Source organism: Clinocottus analis, unplaced genomic scaffold (assembly GCF_023055335.1).
Source record: "Clinocottus analis isolate CAN_PGR_092001 unplaced genomic scaffold, fCliAna1.0.p SCAF_16, whole genome shotgun sequence".
Classification (NCBI taxonomy): domain Eukaryota; kingdom Metazoa; phylum Chordata; class Actinopteri; order Perciformes; family Cottidae; genus Clinocottus; species Clinocottus analis.
Window position 1 is genome coordinate 8,963,429 of NW_027175887.1, and position 17,563 is coordinate 8,980,991.

Genomic DNA, 17,563 nt, shown 5'->3' on the forward strand with positions numbered 1-17,563 from the left:
CTGACCCTGCTCACCTCTCAGCTGTACAGTCAGGAATGTTTCCGCCACACAGCGACATCATGCTGGTGACCCTCTGCTCTCTCATCACTGCTCTCACATGTGAGGAGGCTGACTTCCTGCAACTTTGCCCTCACGTTGGCTTCATCAGTCTGTGTGTTTCTCTTGACTCCATGTCGTCTTGTTGTTTCCAGGTGTGAGTGGTGTGACGGTGTTGACACAGAAGCCTGTTGTGGCGGTGAGGAGAGGAGAGACAGCCACCATGGACTGTAACCTGGGGACTGTTACTAACAGTTATGCTTCCTGGTATAAACAGACTCCTGGAGGAGTTCCTCAGTTTGTATTATATTTTTATCACAGCCACAGCTCTCCAGGCTATGGCTCTGGTTTCTCCTCTCCAAAGTTCACATCTACTCATCAGTCAACATCAGATTATCGTTTGATCATTACCAACATGGAGGAGGGAGACTCAGCAGTCTATTACTGTAAAACATGGGATGACTCTGTTAATGAGTACGTATCACAGTGATTTACACTGTGACAAAAACCTCTTCACACAATACTTCTGCTTTTTGAGACTCTGACACATCTTGACTGGGAGGGAAGTCACCAGTCAATGCTTTCTGTAACTTACAGTATATATAATAAACAGATATTTTCCTTTTATTGTATTTTCACACACATTCTCAAATCTTTCCGATTGTTTATTTACAGGTTGCAGTTTGTACATATTGATATGCTCACATTTTAATGTAAACAACTTAAACACAAGTTATGATCCATCACACTGTCGTGAAAAAAAATTGTTTACAGTAAATATGAATGTCTCTTTTTAAGGGTGATACATGAACTTGCAGAACACTTTTCACCCTGTTTATGATATAATACTGCTTACACATACTGTATTATGCCGGAATAAGTGCATTGCTTGATGCAATTACATGTCCTTCAATTAAATAAAGACAAGACAGAAATCATCTGGCAACAAGGAGAAAAGAATGAAAGTGATTTTCCAGCTTGACCCAAGTTAGAAATCCTTATAGACTCAGATCTGAGCTTCAGCAGCCACATCAACACAATCATTGAATCAATATTTAATCATTTTAAACAAAGAACAAGAATAAAAGCTCTCATGTGAAAGAAAAGAAAGTGCTTACTGAACTTCTTTAAAAAGTGAGAAGTCACATTTAACATAAAACTATGAACCCACTTCAGAAAAATGTTGTTTTCTATGAGCAGTCCAAAATAGAAAAATAAAATAAACAATTCATTTGAGAGCATAATGGATTTTATTCTCAAAGGACATTAGCAGACTTACTAAAGTAATATGCACACGTTTTTTTATTAACAGATTTGATGAAAAACTATATGAATTGAAACTGATACTTATGATTTTGATTTATGTATAAAACTGGTTTTGTTTAAGCTCCTCCTCCTCTTCTCTTCTCCTCTCCTCAGTGTCTTTATAAGCTTCAGAGTATCTTCTCCTCACACTCTGACCCTGCTCACCTCTCAGCTGTACAGTCAGGAATGTTTCCGCCACACAGCGACATCATGCTGGTGACCCTCTGCTCTCTCATCACTGCTCTCACATGTGAGGAGGCTGACTTCCTGCAACTTTGCCCTCACGTTGGCTTCATCAGTCTGTGTGTTTCTCTTGACTCCATGTCGTCTTGTTGTTTCCAGGTGTGAGTGGTGTGACGGTGTTGACACAGAAGCCTGTTGTGGCGGTGAGGAGAGGAGAGACAGCCACCATGGACTGTAACCTGGGGACTGTTACTAACAGTTATGCTTCCTGGTATAAACAGACTCCTGGAGGAGTTCCTCAGTTTGTATTATATTTTTATCACAGCCTCAGCTCTCCAGGCTATGGCTCTGGTTTCTCCTCTCCAAAGTTCACATCTACTCATCAGTCAACATCAGATTATCGTTTGATCATTACCAACATGGAGGAGGGAGACTCAGCAGTCTATTACTGTCAAACATGGGATGACTCTGTTAAGCAAAACGTATCACAGTGATTTACACTGTGACAAAAACCTCTTCACACAATACTTCTGCTTTTTGAGACTCTGACACATCTTGACTTGGAGGGAAGTCACCAGTCAATGCTTTCTGTAACTTACAGTAAATATAATAAACAGATATTTTCCTTTTATTGTATTCTCACACACATTCTCAAATCTTTCCTGGTGATTATTTACAGTTTGTCTTGTGTAAATATGTATATACTCACATGTAAATGTAAACAACTTAAACACAAATTATGATCCATCACACTGTCCTCAAAATAATTGTTAACAGTAAATATGAATGTAGAAAAAATAAAAAAAAATGAATGTCTCTTGTTGAGGGTGATAAATTAACATTTCACCCTGCTTATGATATCATACTGCTTACACATACTGTAACATACTGGAATAAGTGCATTGCTTGATGCAATTACATGTCCTTCAATTAAATAAATACAAGACAGAAATCATCTGGCAACAAGGAGAAAAAAATGAAAGTGATTTTCCAGCTTGACCCAAGTTAGAAATCCTTATAGACTCAGATCTGAGCTTCAGCAGCCACATCAACACAATACCTGAATCAATATTTAATCATCTTAAACAAAGAACAAGAATAACAATTCTTATTGAAGGAAAATGAAGTGCTTCCTGAACTTCTTTAGTAGGTGAGGAGTCACATTTAACATAAAACTATGAACCCACTTCAGAAAAATGTTGTTTTCTATGAGCAGTCCAAAATAGAAAAATAAAATAAACAATTCATTTGAGAGCATAATGGATTTAATTCTCAAAGGACATTAGCAGACTTACTAAAGTAATATGCACACGTTTTTTTATTAACAGATTTGATGAAAAACTATATGAATTGAAACTGATACTTTTGATTTTGATTTATGTATAAAACTGGTTTTGTTTAAGCTCCTCCTCCTCTTCTCTTCTCCTCTCCTCAGTGTCTTTATAAGCTTCAGAGTATCTTCTCCTCACACTCTGACCCTGCTCACCTCTCAGCTGTACAGTCAGGAATGTTTCCGCCACACAGCGACATCATGCTGGTGACCCTCTGCTCTCTCATCACTGCTCTCACATGTGAGGAGGCTGACTTCCTGCAACTTTGCCCTCACGTTGGCTTCATCAGTCTGTGTGTTTCTCTTGACTCCATGTCGTCTTGTTGTTTCCAGGTGTGAGTGGTGTGACGGTGTTGACACAGAAGCCTGTTGTGGCGGTGAGGAGAGGAGAGACAGCCACCATGGACTGTAACCTGGGGACTGTTACTGACAGTGGTGCTCGCTGGTATAAACAGACTCCTGGAGGAGTTCCTCAGTTTGTATTATATTTTTATCACGGCTGGAGCGCTCCAGGCTATGGCTCTGGTTTCTCCTCTCCAAAGTTCACATCTACTCATCAGTCAACATCAGATTATCGTTTGATCATTACCAACATGGAGGAGGGAGACTCAGCAGTCTATTACTGTGAAACATGGGACAGCTCTGTTAAGCAGGAAGTATCACAGTGATTTACACTGTGACAAAAACCTCTTCACACAATACTTCTGCTTTTTGAGACTCTTACACATCTTGACTGGGAGGGAAGTCACCAGTCAATGCTTTCTGTAACTTACAGTATATATAATAAACAGATATTTTCCTTTTATTGTATTCTCACACACATTCTCAAATATTTCTAGTGGTTATTTACAGTTTGCCTTGTGTAAATATTTATATGCTCACATGTAAATGTAAACCACTTAAACACAAGTTATGATCCATCACATTGTCATGAAAATACTTGTTAACAGTAAATGTGAATGTCTCTTGTTGAGCTGATAATGAACTTGTAGTACACTCTTCACCCTGCTTACACACATTGCTTTATGTAATTACATGTCCTTCAATTAAATAAAGACAAGACAGAAATCATATGGCAACAAGGAGAAAAGAATGAAAGTGATTTTCCAGCTTGACCCAAGTTATAAATCTTAATAGACTCAGATCTGAGCTTCAGCAGCCACATCAACACAATATCAGAAACAAAGAACAAAAAAATGAGCCCCCATTGGAGAAAAATATATGAAAGAAAAGAAAGTACTTTCTGAACTTCTTTACATGAGGAGTCACATTTAACATCAAACTATGAACCCACTTAGAAATACTTTTTTTTTAACGAGCAGTCTGAAATAAAAAAAAGAAGAAACAATTAATGTGAAAGAATAACTTGATTTAATTCTTAAATTACATTAGCATACTTCCAAAACCAGTATGCGTACGTTTTTTATTAACAGAACTTATGAAAAAGTAAATGATGTGAAACCGATACTTATGATGTTGATTTATGTGTGAAAACTGGTTTTGGTAAAGCTCCTCCTCCTCCTCTCCTCTTCTTCTCAGTGTCTTTATATGCTCCATAATCTCTTCTCCTCACACTCTGACCCTGCTCACCTCTCAGCTGTACAGTCAGGAACGCCACAGTGACATCATGCTGGGGATCCTCTGCTCTCTCTTCACTGCTCTCACATGTGAGATGTTCTTCTGGTTCATTTTACAGCCCATCTATCATCTATTCACACAGAAACCTTTCACCTTATTTTTCTCTGTGTCTTGACAGATGTGGATGCAGTGATAGTGCTGACTCAGACGCCTGCTGTGCACACAGTTTCTCCAGGACAAGAGGTTGTTCTCAACTGCAACATTCAGAGATATGATGGAAATTATGTCAGTTGGTATAAACAGGTTCCTGGTGAAGCTCCTCAGTATGTTCTTAAATTTTACCATGGCAGCAGTGATCTTGAGTTTGGATCAGGTTTCTCCTCAGACCGGTTCAGCTCTAAATCCTCATCAAACATAGATTACCAGTTCATCATAAAGCGGGCAGAGGCCGGAGACGCTGCTCAGTATTACTGTGGGACATGGGATGACTCTGCTGATGCAGCTGTATCACAGAGGTTCACACTGTGACAAAAACCTCCACCAGAGACTCACTACAGATGTGTAACATCTCTGAGCAAAATAGAAGCACTCAAATCAGACAAACTGGAACAAAACATTGAGGAACATTCAATGAATGCATCTAACATTACAGGAGTGTTTGAAACAAGTCCAGCAGTGTTATGAAATGAAGTCAGACGGATGAATTCAATGAGGTGTTGACAGTGAGAGTTGGTCTCAGCAGGATGGTTCAGTTCCTCTCCCCTCGTTAGAGAGTCAGGAGGTTTTTGTACAGCCATGTGTACAGACTGAATCACTGTGGTATTCGGACCAGGAACCAAGCTGATTGTGACAAGTAAGTACTGTTTACTCATCATAAAACTGAATACGTGTACTGATACTAATATTCATATTAAGAGAAAATTATGGATTTATGTTTTCTACTTGTTGGAAATATTTAACATGTTGTTTAATGATTCATTCTGTTGTTCATCAGCTTTGATACAAAGATGTTTTTTTAACAGAGAATTCAAAGTTGTAAAAAATCAAAACACTTGAAATGTTTTCTAAATAATTTTACCATATTTATTTCTGCAACTCTTGACTCAAAAACTATTTGAATGATGTTACATAATCTGTTGAGATTATCTGACATAAAAAGGGAATACTACATTTCTGAGTTCATGTTGTTTAATTACTAATCTTGTAAAATGTAGTTTTAACACCATGATCACTGTGTTTGTTGGCTTTTGAAAACATTTGTTTCCTCTGATGTTAGTTAGACTTTATCAAACTCAGCTCTGTTTTACTGTAATTTCTCACAGCGACTGATTATGTTATATTATAAACCAGACAACACTTTGTAAGACACACATGAAGACCGTTTGAAATTATTTCAACATAAATGTTTTATAAAACCGGTCATCGTATTATCTAGTTAGTGATTAATGTTCTCAGTCATTTCTTTTTTTTACTCTGCTCATATCTTTACATGATGCTTTCTAAATGTTTATATTTTCTAAATGCTTCATTTGTTCAGTTTGACTCTCGTCAACTAAACAAACAGACTATCTTTTACTGTCCAGCTGTTTGAAGAAAGCCTTTGGTGTGTTTCAGGCTCCAGCCTCTCTCCTCCAGTCCTGACCGTCTTCCCTCCGTCCCGTGCTGAGCTCCAGTCCACTGAAGCCTCTCTGGCCTGTCTGTCCAGTCAGTCTGTGCCTTTTGCAGATGTGACCTGGTTGTCTGGAGGGAACCCAGTGAGCAGTGGGATCTCTACCAGCACCGCTGTTAAACAACCCGACCAGACTTTCCACATCAGCAGCTATCTGGCCGTCCAGACGTCAGACTGGAACCAGGATACGGTTTACACATGTAAAGTGTCTTTGGGCGCCCAGACTTCCGAGAAAAGCATCAAGAAGTCCGACTGTCCAGCTGAGCAACAGTAGAGGAGCAGAATGACCATTTAACATCTGCTTCTTCTTTCTGCTGTTTGTTCATCACAAGCTTCACTTTTTAGAAAATGTGCTTGTAATTGTGTTTCAGCTTTGCAAACAATACAACGTATTCAGACTTATTCAATAAAAAAGCATTGTGTAAAACAACAGATTTCTTGTCTTTTTCTCATGAACAATGGCTCAAGAAGAAGCAGGTGGTTTGTAGATGCAGTTTGTGTCACTTTAGTCATTAATCGCTGTCATTTATTTAAAAAATGGTCATAAGGTATGAATCTAAATTAAAAACATTATGTTTTACGTTCTCTAAAGTCTAACAGAAATTAAATCAAACTAAGATGTCTTTATCTGGTTTTAGTTTCTCTCAGTAATTAAATGAAATGAAACGATCAAATGAAAGCAAGATGTCATCCTCCGTCAGTGAAGCATCACCTCTCTACTTCATCTTCTCTTCCTTCCCAGGATGCACCTGTTGGCCTGCTCTCCTTATTTATAGCTTCATGTAAATGAAGAGTCCTGTCGGTTGTAAACCGACTTATTCTTTGACCTTTCACCTAAACTTCATGGTCTTATCCTTAAAACGTGTTTATTTATGATTTCAGTGACCACCACTAAACATGAGTAATGTAACATAATCATGAAATGTTGGATAGTTAGTGGGTTTGTTTGAGAAACGGAATTCAACATTCAGTTATTAAAGATACTCGTGTGTGTCAAGTGTTTAACTTTTGTTTAAATTCATGTAAATCGGGGCCACTCTGACATCATCACACCTCCTATCCTGACATCGTACCAGCTGGTTGTGGGACAGCATGGTGGGCTGCTGCGACTCTGGAGCGCAGTTGAAGAGTCTGCTGAACCCTGATTGTTCTGTCACTGTCACGTAATGCCTTCAGGAACAAGTAGCGAGCAGAGATGTGCGTTTTATCACCAGACATGATGGTGTCACCTGCGTTAGAAAGTATAGCTGGTGGTCAGGTGACGAGCAGCAGCAGGAGAACTGAACGGGGTGACTAGTGGACAGGTGAGGGAAGGCAGGCAGCGCAGGCCTCACATGGAAAATAGAGTTCATACCTGGATGCAACCCTGGATGTGAAATATGAACTTTTAGAAGGTGATAAAAAAAAACAAATGACTCCAACGCTATGATTTGACATGTCTACTACATGTTTGAGTTGTGTTGCTTTTGTGATATTCCCTTCAATCATGCTAAATATGTACTTGAGTAATTACTCTGATGGGCTTGTTCAGATGTGTGTAAACTATATTCATTTAAAGTGACTCCAAAGACACAGATGTTGGAGGATGTCTGCATTCTTCAGACATTAATATTGTTGATATAAATGCAGTCAAAGTGAACGTTGCATTTGTTACATTACATGAAAACTCAAATTCCTCCGCCTGGTCTCTCTTTAGTGTTCCCTCCCTCACATGAACAATCCTATTGGCCCTCTGCTGGCTGTTTGCAGGAGAGCAGTCAAAGTCATGAGAGATTGTAACGAAGCAGCAGCGGTCTCTCAAGCTTCAAAGTAAAAATGAACTTTTCCAAATTACTATTCATTTAGGGAATGCATTTATTTATGTATTTAAATTCTTAATTGAGGTGATTACATGAAATCACTCATGTCTATAACTACATTATTTGCACACATTTATTAGATTAAACATGTATTATAGTTGTACTTCACACAACCAATGATGATAAAATAAGAGAAGTTAGGTGTTGTTATTCTTTTGAATTCACACTAGAGAGCAGCACTGGATTACTATTAGAAGACACAGAGGGAACTCTTACTGATTTCATTGTTTAAAAAAGACGCAGTACACACAAACACAAACACACACACAAAAAAGAGAAGTAACCCTAGATTTCAACAGAAGTCAGGGCTTTTCATCTCTCTCTCTCTCTCTCTCTCTCTCTCTCTCTCTCTCTCTCTCTCTCTCTCTCTCTCTCTCTCTCTCTCTCTCTCTCATCTGCAGGAAGCACCTGCAGACCTCCTGTCTTTATTTAACTTCATGTAAATCAAGAGCTTGAGTCTCAGTTCTCTGTAAACCCTCCTTGACTGGAAACACAGTGATGTTGCAAATGATTATCAATTGCTTTTATACATATGTTTTCATGTACACGTTGAAAAAGCCACTGTTAAAATTTTGCACCGTCACTCTTCTTTGAAAAGTAGATTTTTGTAAAGTCCTAAAACAAGGGAGTATATATTTAAATACATATACAAAATTGTAAGTGTGCCATACATTCCAACCTTTACGAACAGGACTAACTCACAATTGCATTCCTACAAAACTGCAATAAATGGTATCAGATCCTGACCTCACATTTTGGGAAGGGTTCGGAAAATCCCCTACACTGATAATAATGCTGACACATTACACCATGAAACCATGCAGATATAAGCAAAGCTCCTCCTCCTGTCAGTCACTCTCAGTTTCAGTGTTGTATTTAATTGCTCCTCCAGCACCTCCTCTCCTCATCCTCTAATCTGTCAGCAGTAAACTCACTTTCCAAGTCACAAGGCCATTCTCAGCTCCCACTGACATCATGCTGGTGACCCTCTGCTCTCTCATCACTGCTCTCACATGTGAGGAGGCTGACTTCCTGCAACTTTGCCCTCACGTTGGCTTCATCAGTCTGTGTGTTTCTCTTGACTCCATGTCGTCTTGTTGTTTCCAGGTGTGAGTGGTGTGACGGTGTTGACACAGAAGCCTGTTGTGGCGGTGAGGAGAGGAGAGACAGCCACCATGGACTGTAACCTGGGGACTGTTACTAACAGTGCTGCTGGCTGGTATAAACAGACTCCTGGAGGAGTTCCTCAGTTTTTGTTACGTTTTTATCACGGCTGGAGCGCTCCAAGCTATGGCTCTGGTTTCTCCTCTCCAAAGTTCACATCTACTCATCAGTCAACATCAGATTATCGTTTGATCATTACCAACATGGAGGAGGGAGACTCAGCAGTCTATTACTGTGAAACATGGGATGACTCTGTTAAGCAAAACGTATCACAGTGATTTACACTGTGACAAAAACCTCTTCACAAAATACTTCTGCTTTTTGAGACTCTGACACATCTTGACTGGGAGGGAAGTCACCAGTCAATGCTTTCTGTAACTTACAGTAAATATAATAAACAGATATTTTCCTTTTATTGTATTCTCACACACATTCTCAAATATTTCTAGTGGTTATTTACAGTTCGTTTTGTGTAAATATTTATATGCTCACATGTAAATGTAAACCACTTAAACACAAGTTATGATCCATCACATTGTCATGAAAATACTTGTTAACAGTAAATGTGAATGTCTCTTGTTGAGCTGATAATGAACTTGTAGTACACTCTTCACCCTGCTTACACACATTGCTTTATGTAATTACATGTCCTTCAATTAAATAAAGACAAGACAGAAATCATACGGCCACAAGGAGAAAAGAATGAAAGTGATTTTCCAGCTTGACCCAAGTTAGAAATCCTTATAGACTCAGATTTGAGCTTCAGCAGCCACATCAACACAATACCTGAATCAATATTTAATCATCTTAAACAACGAACAAGAATAAGAGCTCTCATGTGAAAGAAAAGAAAGTGCTTCCTGAACTTTTTTACAAAGTGAGGAGTCACATTTAACATAAAACTATGAACCCACTAAAGAAAAATGTTGTTTTCTATGAGCAGTCCAAAATAGAACAATAAAATAAAGAATTCATTTAAGAGCATAATGGATTTAATTCTCAAATGACATTAGCAGACTTCCAAAAGTAATATACAGACGTTTTTTATTAACAGATTTGATGAAAAACTATATGAATTGAAACTGATACTTATGATTTTGATTTATGTGTAAAAGCCGGTTTTGTTTAAGCTCCTCCTCCTCTTCTCTTCTCCTCTCCTCAGTGTCTTTATAAGCTTCAGAGTATCTTCTCCTCACACTCTGACCCTGCTCACCTCTCAGCTGTACAGTCAGGAATGTTTCCGCCACACAGCGACATCATGCTGGTGACCCTCTGCTCTCTCATCACTGCTCTCACATGTGAGGAGGCTGACTTCCTGCAACTTTGCCCTCACGTTGGCTTCATCAGTCTGTGTGTTTCTCTTGACTCCATGTCGTCTTGTTGTTTCCAGGTGTGAGTGGTGTGACGGTGTTGACACAGAAGCCTGTTGTGGCGGTGAGGAGAGGAGAGACAGCCACCATGGACTGTAACCTGGGGACTGTTACTAACAGTGGTGCTCGCTGGTATAAACAGATTCCTGGAGGAGTTCCTCAGTTTGTATTATATTTTTATCACAGCAGCAGCTCTCCAGGCTATGGCTCTGGTTTCTCCTCTCCAAAGTTCACATCTACTCATCAGTCAACATCAGATTATCGTTTGATCATTACCAACATGGAGGAGGGAGACTCAGCAGTCTATTACTGTAAAACATGGGATGAGTCTGTTAAGCAGTTCGTATCACAGTGATTTACACTGTGACAAAAACCTCTTCACACAATACTTCTGCTTTTTGAGACTCTGACACATCTTGACTGGGAGGGAAGTCACCAGTCAATGCTTTCTGTAACTTACAGTATATATAATAAACAGATGATTTCCTTTTATTTTATTCTCAAATACTTTATAAAATTTTTCCTAATGTTTATTTACAGTTTGCCTTGTGTACATACGTATATGCTCACAAGTAAATGTAAACAACTTAAACACAAGTTATGATCCATCACAGTGTCCTGAAAATAATTGTTAACAGTAAATATTAATGTCTCTTGTTGAGGTTATACATGAACAGTTAAGTCCACTTTTCACCCTGCTTTTGATATATTACTGCTTTCACACACTGTAACATGCTAGAGATGAGTGATTCTACATCTGAGCAGATCAACATGACGTGGAGTCCATCAGGCTTCGATTCTTGGGCCCCTATTATTCAACTAAACATGTTTCTTTTTGGTCAAATCATACATGACAATAAAGATGCTTATCACAGCTTTACAGAGCACACTCAGATGTATAACTAGTTCACCAAGTGACTGTGATTGCTCAAACTCACAACAATGCTGAGAATAAGTACATTGCTTGATGCAATCATCTTAAACAAAGAACAAGAGTAAGAGCTCTCATGTGAAAGAAAAGAAAGTGCTTACTGAACTTCTTTAGGAGTCACATTTAAAATAAAACCATGAACCCACTTAGGAATACTTCTTTTTTCTATGAGCAGTCCAAAATAGAAAAATAAAATGAAGTGTTCATTTGAGATCATAATGGATTTAATTCTCAAAGGACATTAGCAGACTTACTAAAGTAATATACACAAGTTTTTTTATTAACAGATTTGATGAAAAACTATATGACATCAAACCGATACTTATGATTTTGATTTATGTGTAAAAACTGGTTTTGTTTAAGCTCCTCCTCCTCTTCTCTTCTCCTCTCCTCAGTGTCTTTATAAGCTTCAGAGTATCTTCTCCTCACACTCTGACCCTGCTCACCTCTCAGCTGTACAGTCAGGAATGTTTCCGCCACACAGCGACATCATGCTGGTGACCCTCTGCTCTCTCATCACTGCTCTCACATGTGAGGAGGCTGACTTCCTGCAACTTTGCCCTCACGTTGGCTTCATCAGTCTGTGTGTTTCTCTTGACTCCATGTCGTCTTGTTGTTTCCAGGTGTGAGTGGTGTGACGGTGTTGACACAGAAGCCTGTTGTGGCGGTGAGGAGAGGAGAGACAGCCACCATGGACTGTAACCTGGGGACTGTTACTGACAGTTATGCTTCCTGGTATAAACAGACTCCTGGAGGAGTTCCTCAGTTTGTATTATATTTTTATCACGGCAGCAGCTCTCCAGGCTATGGCTCTGGTTTCTCCTCTCCAAAGTTCACATCTACTCATCAGTCAACATCAGATTATCGTTTGATCATTACCAACATGGAGGAGGGAGACTCAGCAGTCTATTACTGTCAAACATGGGATGAGTCTGTTAAGCAAAACGTATCACAGTGATTTACACTGTGACAAAAACCTCTTCACAAAATACTTCTGCTTTTTGAGACTCTGACACATCTTGACTGGGAGGGAAGTCACCAGTCAATGCTTTCTGTAACTTACAGTATATATAATAAACAGATATTTTCCTTTTATTGTATTCTCACACACATTCTCAAATATTTCTAGTGGTTATTTACAGTTCGTTTTGTGTAAATATTTATATGCTCACATGTAAATGTAAACCACTTAAACACAAGTTATGATCCATCACATTGTCATGAAAATACTTGTTAACAGTAAATGTGAATGTCTCTTGTTGAGCTGATAATGAACTTGTAGTACACTCTTCACCCTGCTTACACACATTGCTTTATGTAATTACATGTCCTTCAATTAAATAAAGACAAGACAGAAATCATACGGCCACAAGGAGAAAAGAATGAAAGTGATTTTCCAGCTTGACCCAAGTTAGAAATCCTTATAGACTCAGATTTGAGCTTCAGCAGCCACATCAACACAATACCTGAATCAATATTTAATCATCTTAAACAAAGAACAAGAATAAGAGCTCTCATGTGAAAGAAAAGAAAGTGCTTCCTGAACTTTTTTACAAAGTGAGGAGTCACATTTAACATAAAACTATGAACCCACTAAAGAAAAATGTTGTTTTCTATGAGCAGTCCAAAATAGAAAAATAAAATAAAGAATTCATTTAAGAGCATAATGGATTTAATTCTCAAATGACATTAGCAGACTTCCAAAAGTAATATACAGACGTTTTTTATTAACAGATTTGATGAAAAACTATATGAATTGAAACTGATACTTATGATTTTGATTTATGTGTAAAAGCCGGTTTTGTTTAAGCTCCTCCTCCTCTTCTCTTCTCCTCTCCTCAGTGTCTTTATAAGCTCCAGAGTATCTTCTCCTCACACTCTGACCCTGCTCACCTCTCAGCTGTACAGTCAGGAATGTTTCCGCCACACAGCGACATCATGCTGGTGACCCTCTGCTCTCTCATCACTGCTCTCACATGTGAGGAGGCTGACTTCCTGCAACTTTGCCCTCACGTTGGCTTCATCAGTCTGTGTGTTTCTCTTGACTCCATGTCGTCTTGTTGTTTCCAGGTGTGAGTGGTGTGACGGTGTTGACACAGAAGCCTGTTGTGGCGGTGAGGAGAGGAGAGACAGCCACCATGGACTGTAACCTGGGGACTGTTACTAACCGTGGTGCTTGGTGGTATAAACAGACTCCTGGAGGAGTTCCTCAGTTTGTAATATTTTTTTATCACGGGGACAGCTCTCCAAGCTATGGCTCTGGTTTCTCCTCTCCAAAGTTCACATCTACTCATCAGTCAACATCAGATTATCGTTTGATCATTACCAACATGGAGGAGGGAGACTCAGCAGTCTATTACTGTAAAACATGGGACAGCTCTGTTAATCAGTTCGTATCACAGTGATTTACACTGTGACAAAAACCTCTTCACACAATACTTCTGCTTTTTGAGACTCTGACACAGTGTTTTTCAACCTTTTTTGAGCCACATTTTCAACAATAAAAAAATCTTGAGTCACACCAGCAACAAAACAAGTTACAAAATGTCTCATTGTAGCATAAAACAGCTCCAGGTAATTATTGTGCTACCTACTGTCATAGAAGAGTATTTAATAACTTGGCCAACAACTATATTACAGGCTCAGATGCTCAACAATGGCACTTTATTTGCGGCAACTAAATCATATTATTTTTGAACCGATTAAGTGAAATTGGACATTTTTCCACGACACTCCTGACTATCACTACACAGGATGCCGTGACACAGTGGTTAAAAATCACTGCTTGACACATCTTCACTGGGAGAGAAGTCATCAGTCAATGCTTTATGTAACTAATATATATATATATATATATATATATATATATATATATATATATATATATATATATATATATATATATATATATATATATATATATATATATATAAGGATCAACAGATATTTTTCTTTGATTTTTGGATCCCTATAATTCAACTGAACGTACTTCCTGTTGGTCAAATCATACATGACAATAAAGATGCTTATCATAGCTTCACAGACCACACTCAGATGAATAACCAGTTAACCAAGTGACTATGATTACTCAGACTCACATCAATGCTGAGAATAAGTACATTGATTGATGAAAATACATGTCCTTCAATTAAATAAAGAGAAGACAGAAATGATATGGCGACAAGGAGAAAAGAATGAAAGTGATTTTCCAAACAAGTCCAGCAGTGTTATGAAATGAAGTCAGACGGATGAATTCAATGAGGTGTTGACAGTGAGAGTTGGTCTCAGCAGGATGGTTCAGTTCCTCTCCCCTCGTTAGAGAGTCAGGAGGTTTTTGTACAGCCATGTGTACAGACTGAATCACTGTGGTATTCGGACCAGGAACCAAGCTGATTGTGACAAGTAAGTACTGTTTACTCATCATAAAACTGAATACGTGTACTGATACTAATATTCATATTAAGAGAAAATTATGGATTTATGTTTTCTACTTGTTGGAAATATTTAACATGTTGTTTAATGATTCGTTCTGTTGTTCATCAGCTTTGATACAAAGATGTTTTTTTAACAGAGAATTCAAAGTTGTAAAAAATCAAAACACTTGAAATGTTTTCTAAATAATTTTACCATATTTATTTCTGCAACTCTTGACTCAAAAACTATTTGAATGATGTTACATAATCTGTTGAGATTATCTGACATAAAAAGTGAATACTTCATTTCTGAGTTCATGTTGTTTAATTACTAATCTTGTAAAATGTAGTTTTAACACCATGATCACTGTGTTTGTTGGCTTTTGAAAACATTTGTTTCCTCTGATGTTAGTTAGACTTTATCAAACTCAGCTCTGTTTTACTGTAATTTCTCACAGCGACTGATTATGTTATATTATAAACCAGACAACACTTTGTAAGACACACATGAAGACCGTTTGAAATTATTTCAACATAAATGTTTTATAAAACCGGTCATCGTATTATCTAGTTAGTGATTAATATTCTCAGTCATTTCTTTTTTTTACTCTGCTCATATCTTTACATGATGCTTTCTAAATGTTTATATTTTCTAAATGCTTCATTTGTTCAGTTTGACTCTCGTCAACTAAACAAACAGACTATCTTTTACTGTCCAGCTGTTTGAAGAAAGCCTTTGGTGTGTTTCAGGCTCCAGCCTCTCTCCTCCAGTCCTGACCGTCTTCCCTCCGTCCCGTGCTGAGCTCCAGTCCACTGAAGCCTCTCTGGCCTGTCTGTCCAGTCAGTCTGTGCCTTTTGCAGATGTGACCTGGTTGGCTGGAGGGAACCCAGTGAGCAGTGGGATCTCTACCAGCACCGCTGTTAAACAACCCGACCAGACTTTCCACATCAGCAGCTATCTGGCCGTCCAGACGTCAGACTGGAACCAGGATACGGTTTACACATGTAAAGTGTCTTTGGGCGCCCAGACTTCCGAGAAAAGCATCAAGAAGTCCGACTGTCCAGCTGAGCAACAGTAGAGGAGCAGAATGACCATTTAACATCTGCTTCTTCTTTCTGCTGTTTGTTCATCACAAGCTTCACTTTTTAGAAAATGTGCTTGTAATTGTGTTTCAGCTTTGCAAACAATACAACGTATTCAGACTTATTCAATAAAAAAGCATTGTGTAAAACAATAGATTTCTTGTCTTTTTCTCACTAACAATGGCTCAAGAAGAAGCAGGTGGTTTGTAGATGCAGTTTGTGTCACTTTAGTCATCAATCACTGTCATTTATTTAAAAAATGGTCATAAGGTATGAATGTCTACAAAATGTAGACATTTATACAGACATTCATACTACAGAATGTCTAAAGTCTACCAGAAAGTAAATTATTAAACAAAGATGTCTTTATCTGGTTTTAGTTGCTTGCAGTAGTTAAATCAATTGAAATGATCAAATGAAACAAGATGTCATCCTCCGTCAGTGAAGCGTCACCTCTCTACTCCACCCTCTCTTCCTTCCCAGGATGCACCTGTCGGCCTGCTCTCCATATTTATAGCTTCATGTAAATGAAGAGTCCTGTCGGTTCTAAAGAGACTTATTCTTTGACCTCACCTAAACTTCATGGTCTTATCCTTAAAACGTGTTTATTTATGATTTCAGTGACCACCACTAAACATGAGCAATGTAACATAATCATGAAATGTTGGATAGTTAGTGGGTTTGTTTGAGAAACAGAATTCAACATTCAGTTATTATAAAATATACTATTAAACTCTTTCAAACCACGTTGTTCCAATGTTTACAATATCAAAACTGTTTGTTTGATCCGTGTGTCAGACTTGGCTCTTTATAAAAAGCTGACAAAGGAAACCAGAACAGAACCATACATTGACTCTAACACAGACACTTTACATGTGAACACGTCCGTTATCCATTGTGAGGGTTTAACGGACAAGTAGCTGCTAATTTTGAAAGTCCGACATCTGAACAGCACTGCTGGTGGAGATCCCACTGCTCACTGGACACCCATCAGCCAACCAGGTACAAAACCCTTACTGACCGGACAGAGCAGAGAGACTGGAGCTCAGCACCGGAAGGAGGGAGGACTGTCACGACGGGAGCGAGGACGGAGGAGGGAGGAGAGAGGCCGGAGCCTGCAACACCGGTGTGTGATAAGGTGTTCACATGTAAAGTTCTTGATACTATGTTTTCAAAACAGCTCTTTTTTTTTTTTGGGTCGTAGTGAAGAGGAACAAGGAAATGATGAAGCAGTGAATTGAGTCCAACATTCATTGTGATGTAACAGGCTATTCTTCAATCGTTCTTATGCTATGCTCCATTTTATTTCATTTATTTTATTTGTACTATAACGATTTCTAGGCTATTCCGGAAACAGACACTGTCTACTTTAATGAAGCAATTTGATATTGATGCAATAATATAAAATGATATAAAACCTCTCCTAGTTTATGTATTTTATTTTAACTCAGGGCAGCTGGCAGCATGTGGTCCGACCCTCTGTTCACATCATGTCACGCTGTCTTTTAATCACCGAACAATTTATTCCCAATTGTTGGGCCACATCTAGCAGCGCCGCCACCATTTGAATGTGTGTGAACGAGAAGCAAAAAGGAAAGCACTTTGTCCTACCATGGTTGACAAATGCTCAATCTAGTTCATT

At 38.5% G+C, this 17,563-nt stretch overlaps 2 protein-coding genes across 2 annotated transcripts; both read left to right on the top strand.

Annotated features, from left to right (window-relative positions):
* Positions 1-3,031: 3,031 nt before the first annotated feature.
* LOC137786554 (immunoglobulin lambda-1 light chain-like) lies at positions 3,032-6,484 on the top strand. Its single transcript, XM_068578499.1, has 4 exons — positions 3,032-3,095; positions 4,611-4,935; positions 5,251-5,285; positions 6,047-6,484. Exons 1-4 carry the CDS (start codon positions 3,032-3,034, stop codon positions 6,373-6,375), a joined length of 753 nt encoding a protein of 250 aa, XP_068434600.1. The 3' UTR covers positions 6,376-6,484.
* A 6,879-nt stretch (positions 6,485-13,363) lies between these two features.
* Positions 13,364-16,026, top strand: LOC137786591 (immunoglobulin lambda-1 light chain-like). The gene is made up of 4 exons (XM_068578567.1): positions 13,364-13,403; positions 13,496-13,815; positions 14,791-14,827; positions 15,589-16,026. Exons 1-4 carry the CDS (start codon positions 13,364-13,366, stop codon positions 15,915-15,917), a joined length of 726 nt encoding a protein of 241 aa, XP_068434668.1. The 3' UTR covers positions 15,918-16,026.
* Positions 16,027-17,563: the final 1,537 nt, after the last annotated feature.

Coding starts and splice junctions, on each gene's coding strand:
- LOC137786554 (XM_068578499.1), top strand. CDS start 3,032: ATGTTTCCGCCACACAGCGACATCATGCTGGTGACCCTCTGCTCTCTC. Junction 3,096..4,610: donor TCTCATCACTGCTCTCACAT/GTGAGGAGGCTG, acceptor GTGTCTTGACAG/ATGTGGATGCAGTGATAGTG. Junction 5,286..6,046: donor AACCAAGCTGATTGTGACAA/GTAAGTACTGTT, acceptor GGTGTGTTTCAG/GCTCCAGCCTCTCTCCTCCA.
- LOC137786591 (XM_068578567.1), top strand. CDS start 13,364: ATGCTGGTGACCCTCTGCTCTCTCATCACTGCTCTCACAT. Junction 13,404..13,495: donor TCTCATCACTGCTCTCACAT/GTGAGGAGGCTG, acceptor TGTTGTTTCCAG/GTGTGAGTGGTGTGACGGTG. Junction 14,828..15,588: donor AACCAAGCTGATTGTGACAA/GTAAGTACTGTT, acceptor GGTGTGTTTCAG/GCTCCAGCCTCTCTCCTCCA.